The sequence below is a fragment of the Propithecus coquereli genome, unplaced genomic scaffold (assembly GCF_000956105.1).
Source record: "Propithecus coquereli isolate 6110/MARCELLA unplaced genomic scaffold, Pcoq_1.0 Scaffold105, whole genome shotgun sequence".
NCBI classification, from domain to species: domain Eukaryota; kingdom Metazoa; phylum Chordata; class Mammalia; order Primates; family Indriidae; genus Propithecus; species Propithecus coquereli.
Genome location: NW_012134414.1, coordinates 1575622 through 1583855, shown reverse-complemented (window position 1 = coordinate 1583855; position 8234 = coordinate 1575622). Strand labels below are relative to the sequence as shown.

The window sequence follows — 8234 nt, the reverse complement described above, 5'->3', positions numbered from 1 at the left end:
ACATACATATACATTTGTGAAACACACATATACACACATACATGATTTATTATAAGGCATATATATGTGATTTAGTATGAGAAATTGGCTCACATGATTATGGAGGCTGAGAAGTCCCATGATCTACTGTCTACAAGCTAGAGACCCAGAAGAGCTGGTGGTATAATTCAGTCCAATTCTGAAAGTCTAGGAACTAGTGGAGCCATTGGTATAAATCTCAGTCTGAAGGCAGAAGAAATTGAGATGAGATGTACCAGCTCAAGCAGGCTGGCAGGAAGCAAAGAGGGATGAATTCTTCCTTCCTCTGCCTTTTGTTCTATTCAGGACCACCCACATTGGGAAGAGAAATCTGTACTAAGTCCACCTATTCAAAGGCTAATCTCATCTGGAAACACCTTCACAGACACACTCAGAAATAGTGTTATATCTGGGTACCCCATGGCCAGTCAAGTTGACACATAAAATTAACCATCACAAATAGAATGGACAGTATTTTTCTTCATAGACAATTTTTTAACTGTTTATTTTGAGATAATTATACATTGACAGAAGTTACAACTGTATAATACAAACATATAGAGAGGTCTTGATGTACCCTTCATATAATTTCCCCGAAGAATTATTTAACACATCTTAACATAACTACAGTACATATCAAAACCAGAAAATTGACATTGGTACAATGGATGTTGTGTCCGGGGTCTCTAAGACCACCCTCATGTTCAGAGATTTGCTAGAAGAGCTGGACTCAGCATACAGTTATACTCATAGCTAAGATTTATTGTAGTAAAGATGTAGTAAAGATACACAGCAGATCATAAAGGGAAAAGACATAGGCAGAGTCTGAGGAATCCATCTGCAGGCTTTCTTATATTTTCTCTCTCCCATGAGGAGTCACACAGAGTACACTTACTCCCATCCCTTCCCTCCTCATCCCCAGCAATGAAAATGTAGCAACATGTGTGATATTTCTACCCAGGGAAGCCTGTTAGACACTCAGCATTCAACGTTTTTATTGGGTGTTGGTCATCTAGGTGCCCTCTGCCTAGCATGTATGAAAATTTCAGAGTTCCAGAAGAAACTTCCAGGTGTTGAGCATAAATCACATTGTGCAAATGGTCTAGGCACGGTGTGCCACCATTATCGGTTAGAGAACAGTGGGAATACTGCCAAAATCCAAATTCCCAGACACCAGCCAAGGATCAACCTTGCAAACTGGCCTTAATAAAGATAACACCCTCAGGCCAACTATGTTAATTTTTTATTCATAGGAGTGTACATTTCTATGCCATTTTTCACAAGCATATATTTGTGTAACTACTACCACAATCAAGAATAAAAGAATTATTTCATCATCACAAAAATCTCTCCTATGCCACCCTTATGGTCACATCTTCCCCTCTCCCTCCACACCTTCCCAAATCACTAATGTATCTCCATCTCAGTAATTTTGCATAGACCATTTTTAAATGAAGGAAATATTCATGTATTTTAATTTTTAATTGAAAAAGTGGTAAGCTTTATGTTTATATTGTTATAACATAACCTATGTTGAAGGGAGTTTAGGATTTTGATTTAAGAAATGATTATAATTTTTAAGGTGGATGGTAGATACTCTGGTGTTCCTTATATTATTATCTAAAGTTTTCTTGGTACCTAAAATATTATATAATAAGAGAAAGAGAATCAAAATTTTTTGAAAGATTCAATGTAACAAATTTTGATGGTATTTGCTTTCATTTTTTTGAATCAAATTCTAAGTTTTATTTTTAGATTATTGACTGTCCTCTTTCTTCTTCCTGGGTCAAATTATCAAATACATCTAAAATACATTCTTTTACACACCGAGGCTACATGATATGAAAAAAAAATAAAATACATTCTCTATAGTTATTAGATGATTGATAATATAATAATTTACTATTTTTAATAATTATTAAATAACCTAGGATATTTTATTAAGTCTGCTATACTGAAAAGTAGCTCAGTCTAAATAACCAATTAACATATTTTTTTTCTTTTTAGGCACACCAGATTAATATTGGTTATTATTTGACATTACTGTTTTTATATGGAGTAGCACTTACTGAAAGAGGAAAGAAAGAGGTATGTGGCATATACTGTTTGCCCGTTATAAATCTTTTTATGTATATCAACTTCATTTTAGCAAATTAAAATGTTGATTTTTAAAAATTCTTTACAAATTGAAACTATTCAGTGACTTTTCTGTTGTATATTTATAATTTAGGGTAATTATACAAAGATTGTTTTGTGAAATTAAAAATACTGCTAAAGGAAACTGTTAATATTAGCTTTTATTAATAACTTCAGTTATTTTAAGTTTATCATTTAAATGCTTGCCATTTATGGAAAATAGAAAATTTTTTAGCTTCTTTCACTTATACATTTTAAAAATATTCATTTTCTAGTATAGCTTAATTTTTGGTTTTAATCTTACTTCTTTTGTAAAATATGAGTTTTACCTCAAATTCTTTGTTGAATAAAGCAAAATGCAAGTAAGTAAAAATGAGAGTTAAATAGATAATTTCTAAGGGTTCTTTCAAATTTAACATTTTCTTTCTTTTTATGATTTTTAAAAACTTCTTAAATTTTCTTTGCAGCCTTGATATTTCTTTTATTTTCTTTTTCCCAAATTTATGTCTTTACTTGGTTTTATAGATTAAATATATAAATGTGACTTGTTAATTAGGCGAAGTAGAATTTATAAGCACCCAAACTGAAAACATTTCTATTTCAAATAATTTTGCAAATAATTTCATGTAATACTAATTATTGTTTAGTGTGATATACTAGAGGATATTTTAAAGCAAGGCCATGTAGCATTTTTCTGACTTATTTTTTGTTTCCTGAGAGACTGAGGTCATTATGCCTGTTTTATTAATTATAACTGAAACCTCTATTCAAGCTGATCCTGATCTTTACTTCCAGACCTATATTGCTTATGATCAAGATGATACTTCCCCAAAAGAGATTATGTGTCTGGTCAAGAAGTCACATAATTCCTATTTGAAAAATTAGGAAGAATTGTGCTACAATTAGGGAGGAAAATTAAAATGATAAAGAATTGTGCTCTAATAGTCATCAGAAAAGCCCTATTTGGGTAATAATATTTGTCAATTTTAGATTAAAAAAAATTGTTGGTTTAAATTTCACTTTGAAATGTTGATTAAATAAGATCTTAAATTTGTTTGTAGTAAATATTTTAAACCCTGAGTACATTATCTTTATGATCACATATAGACATAGCTAAGATTAGAGGTGTGAATAAATGGCCAGATGACTGGTTCTTTTTAAAGCTGCCATAATTTTTGCTGTTTGGGAAATAATTGTTTATCATAAAAGAAAAAAAATGCTTTTCACATCAGCCAAACCTAGTTTTTTGTTCTACAGGATTATACAGAAGCTGAGAATAAATTTCTGGTGATGAAGATGGTGATCCAAGAAAATGAAATTTGTGAAAACTTTATGTCTTTAGTTTATTTTGGACGTGGTTTACTTCGATGTGCTCAGAAGAGGTAAGGATTTTAATGAATGGGTAGATCTTGTCTGTCAACTTTTAGCATGGTGAAATGGGAATTAAGTGTGTACAGTATACCAGGGATCATGACATTTGTTCTTTGCTGGTTCTTTTTTTCTTTATCTGTTCCTATAGACAATAATTTCTTTAATGTACTTGAGAATATTGACTATCAAATTTAACAGGCAATGACAACAAGAGGCAGTGTATCGTTGACGTTGGGAACATAGCCTTTGGAGTCTGACAGACCTGGGTTCAGATACATTTTCTACCACTTACCCTAGGAAACTTAATGTTGTTAGGCCTTATATTTTTTTCTTATCTCTAAAATGGAACCAATAATAGTGTTCACCTCATAAGGATGTTGCAGGTGATTAACACAGTGCCCAGGACACAAAAATACTATACTTAATAAATAAATGATGGTTGTAGTTATTAATATTATCACTACTGACTTGGAATAGTTTTTTAAGTTGTAAATGAACTTATGAAGAATTGAAAGGGTCCAAATGCTTAGTTTGGGGAGTATTGGGTACTACATATTTTAAGAATGTGAAATTGTACAGAGGAGCCTATATGGATTATCTGTTTACTTCCTATATGAAGATCCTTAACCATTTGTAGCATCATTCATTCATTTTATTTACTAATCATCTATTATATTCCAGAGACTGTTAGGTGTTGGGGATACAAAACCTAACATGGTTTACAAAATAGACAGTTCTCGTCTTTGTGTAACTGACAGTATAGTGAACATTACAGACCTTAATCAAATAATCAGTCATAAAATACTCAATTATGAAATATGATAAAGAGCTCTGAAGGAAAATAGAGTAAATAAAGTCTTTACTAGAGCCCCAGTCTGGTTCTCGGAATCAGAAGTCTTCCTGAAGAAATAATGTTTGGTTGAGATCTGAAGGATGAATTAGGGAAAGTTTACTTGGGCAAACTCTTATGAGGGATTACTACTGGGCCAAACCACTGGATCCTTAAAAATGTCACCTATGTGGTAGTTCCCTGATTCTTTGTAAGGTTTATCTCCTATCTTCTGGCATGCCTGTTTTTAACTAGGATATCCAGAAGACTTCTCACTTTTCACATCTTTTCACTAGGTCTGATCTACATGATGCCATCAATATAGTGGGCTAGCATGGTGCTTTGCAGAATGTCAATATGATCAAAATCCTTTCAGTCTATAGTTGTGACAAAGTAAGAGATTTAACATAGTCTGAGACAAGACAAAGAATGTGTACTACTGTCCTTCAGATATGAAAACTACTTTTTGTTCTCTTTACTGATGGGCATTGGAGAGAATCAATTTTCCAGATCATTGACACTAGAAAGCCCAGTTGTATGACAGCATCATTACTTTCATCCCTGGCCTATAGAGGACAGCCACCACTGAGCTTCTCAAAGACACTGGTGCCCTTAGTCTGTATTTCTTATTGCATTGATGAATGGAGTATCCACTGAGCCTTTCCAGGAACATTGTCCAGTGGTGGGTTCTGTGTTTTTATGTAGTAAATCCACTCTAACATTCTCACCTTCCTGAATCTTCTGACTCCTTTAGTACTCTACCAAGAAATTTTCAACATTTCTACCTCACTTACTATAGACCATCATTGTGTACAGGACCCTTCTCAGCAGCATGTTAGGTCTGGCTTCAGGTGTCCTGGGTAGGAAAGTAAATTTCGAATTATGGAAGAGTTGTCCCATATCAGTATGCACTTCCCTGTCCAGCCTTGTATTTACTCTTGGTTCAGCACCCTTAAAATCTACTCCCACTCGTGTTCCTACCAGTACATTCTAGTCAGATTTTGCAGTTCTTATGGCGAATAAGCTTTTTCCTCCTGGACAGGGGCCCTGTTTTCCACTTCAGCTCTCTTACATTTGACCCTAAATTTATTGGTCCGAAGATAATTAAGAGAGAGGTGAGGAGGATCTTGAGGATGAGGGGCATCATCTTTTTTTTTTTTGAGACAGAGTCTCACTCTTTTGCCTGGGCTAGAGTGCCGTGGCGTCAGCGTGGCTCACAGCAACCTCAAACTCCTGAGCTCAAGCGATCCTTCTGCCTCAGCCTCCCGAGTAGGTGGGACTGCAGGCATGCACCACCATGCCCGGCTATTTTTTTCTATATATTTTTAGTTGTCTATCTAATTTCTTTCTTTTTTTTTTAGTAGAGACGGGGTCTCACTCTTGCTCAGGCTGGTCTCGAACTCCTGAGCTCAAACAATCCGCCAGCCTCGGCCTCCCAGAGTGCTAGGATTACAGGCGTGAGCCACCGCGCCCGGCCCGGGGCATCATCTTTTGAGACATACATCTCAGATGATATTTTTGTATGATCTCTAAGTAAAGGGAGAGTCTTTGCCAGCCAGAGGGTTCAAAGGGTAGTTTAAGGATTCACATAAATATCCCCATTTCAGATCTTAGAATATACTCATTCCCTGTTAAAGCCCTGTTTTTAGCATAGTAGTTCTGTTGAGGCTGTGCTTTTGGTCTCCCTTGCAGTTCTACCATTATGATTAAATCCTGGACCTCATTTTGAGTATAGTCTTCCCTATGTCTAGAGGAGGTAAGGGTTCCTTATGTTATCATAGAAGCCTTCTAGCTTTCACAGTGTCCTGAGTATTAGTCTTGTTGAGGCTGTGCCTTCAGTCTCATTTGCAGTTTGTTCCACCTTATGATTAAATCTGGGCCTTATTTTCAGCACAGATTATTTTTATGGCTATAGGAGATGAAGTCTCTTTATATACTGCCATAGAGGCCTCTGGCTTTCACAGTGTGTCCTAAGTTAATAGTTGGCTGACCTGTGCCTATCATTCTCTTTCTTCAAGGCCTCCAAGACAGTTAACAAAAGCCAACCAACTCTACAATCCCTTTAATTACCATGGCCCCCATACTGTTCAAGCTTGAGCTACTACATAATCTATTGCCTCCCCTTCCACCTGTATTTCATCCCAATCTGCCACAGGTGAGAGTCCTAGTATTTGTATTTCTAAGCATGCCAGAGGTTATCACCACCCTACTTACCACAAAAAAATGGGTTACTTGGTGTCTTGTTAGTAAACCATCCAGTTCCACAGTCCCATTCAAATTAACTTTATTTTAAAATACCTTGCAGATATAATGGAGGACTGCTAGAATTTCATAGAGGCTTACAAGAAGTTGGAGATGTAAATGACCATTGGTTTGACATAGATCCTACAGAAGATGAAGATTTACCTACAACTTTTAAAGTAAGAAATTATTTCAGAATAACATTTCATTTGTGACTAACCAGAATCATTTTTGATAAAGTATGAACCAACTAAGTCATATTCTATAGCAATCACATTCTTTTATTGGCAGTTAAATTTTTTATATAAGAAACAACCTTGATTATATTACCTAATGCAGAATGTGAGTGTGATTCAACAAGGAGAGAAAAGTGGGGTGGCAATGTCAGCATTTGCAAATAACAGGAAGGTTAATAGCCATTCTAGGCCAGTACTTCACATGATTAGAGCCAAATGTACTAGTTAACTTCTTTTTTTCTAATTATATTTACCGTTATTTTGTTGTTGATTTAAATTACAAAGTACTAAATGCTTAGTTCAGAAAACTTGGAAAATATAAAAATTTCCAAAGATAAAAGTGAAATTCATTCATATTTGTTCAAATGGAGAAAACATTGTTGGCATTTTCATTTGTGTCTTTCCAGACACACACACGTATAATATAAACACTCATATCCTTTATTTTTACTAAATTGGTATGATGTTATACACATTTATTTATAATCTGGAAATATATATATTTTTAATTTCTCAGTAATCAGATTATTATATAGTGTGATTTTTACATTATCTATTATATAACTGTGCTTTAATTTGCTTAACCAGTTCTCTGCTATTGAACATTTAGTTTATTCTAACTAAACATGCCAGTTTTTCATTTTTGTATAAAGTGATGTTTGCATATTTCTCATATTATTCTATTAGAATAAATTTCTAAAGGTGGAATTGTGAAGCAAGTGTTCATATACTTGTAAAGTTGTTATATATCTCCAAATTTCTTCTCAGAAAGTTTATACCTATTTATATTCTTCAGAGAGTGTAAGAATTTCCATTTTCCCATACCTTCTGGGTATTCTTTACCTTTCAGGTAATTTTTACCCATCTGATAAGCCAGATGGGTTTCTTTTTAATTTGTTTAATATGAAAATAACTCCACCAGATTTCTCTTGGTTAATGTTTGAATGACCTATCTTTTCCCAAAGTTTTACTTTAAATCTTTATTTATCCTTATATTTTAGTTGGCTTTAAGGCCAAAAGCATTCCTCAAAATAAAGAGTAACATTTTATAAAAATATAATATAAAATTCAATTCTCCAGGAAGCTGTAACAATACAAAATTTGTATATACCTAGTTATATAGCCTCAAAATATGTGGGACAAAAATTGACAGAACTGAAAGGAGAAATAAAAAAATCCCCAATCACAATGGAATGCTTTAATATACCTCTCTTGGCAATCAAAATATATGCAGACAGCTTTTGGCATTGTTAAGATAATCATATGGCTTTTAACTTTGACTTACTAAAGTAATAATTTTATACATTTTTGAAATATTAAAACTTTCGTGCCTACATAAGGTAGTCTCTATTTGATCTTGGTTATTTTATTTTTTCCTCTTCCTTTTAAAGTATATTTTTTTA

The 8234-nt window shown here is 33.8% G+C and overlaps 1 protein-coding gene across 1 annotated transcript in view; it reads left to right on the top strand.

Annotated features, from left to right (window-relative positions):
• Positions 1–8234, top strand: part of DZIP3 (DAZ interacting zinc finger protein 3) — a 103785-nt gene that overhangs the window by 11643 nt on the left and 83908 nt on the right. The window contains 3 exon segments of the mRNA XM_012645921.1: positions 2026–2106; positions 3412–3536; positions 6660–6774. Coding sequence (XP_012501375.1) covers positions 2026–2106; positions 3412–3536; positions 6660–6774 — 321 coding nt within the window.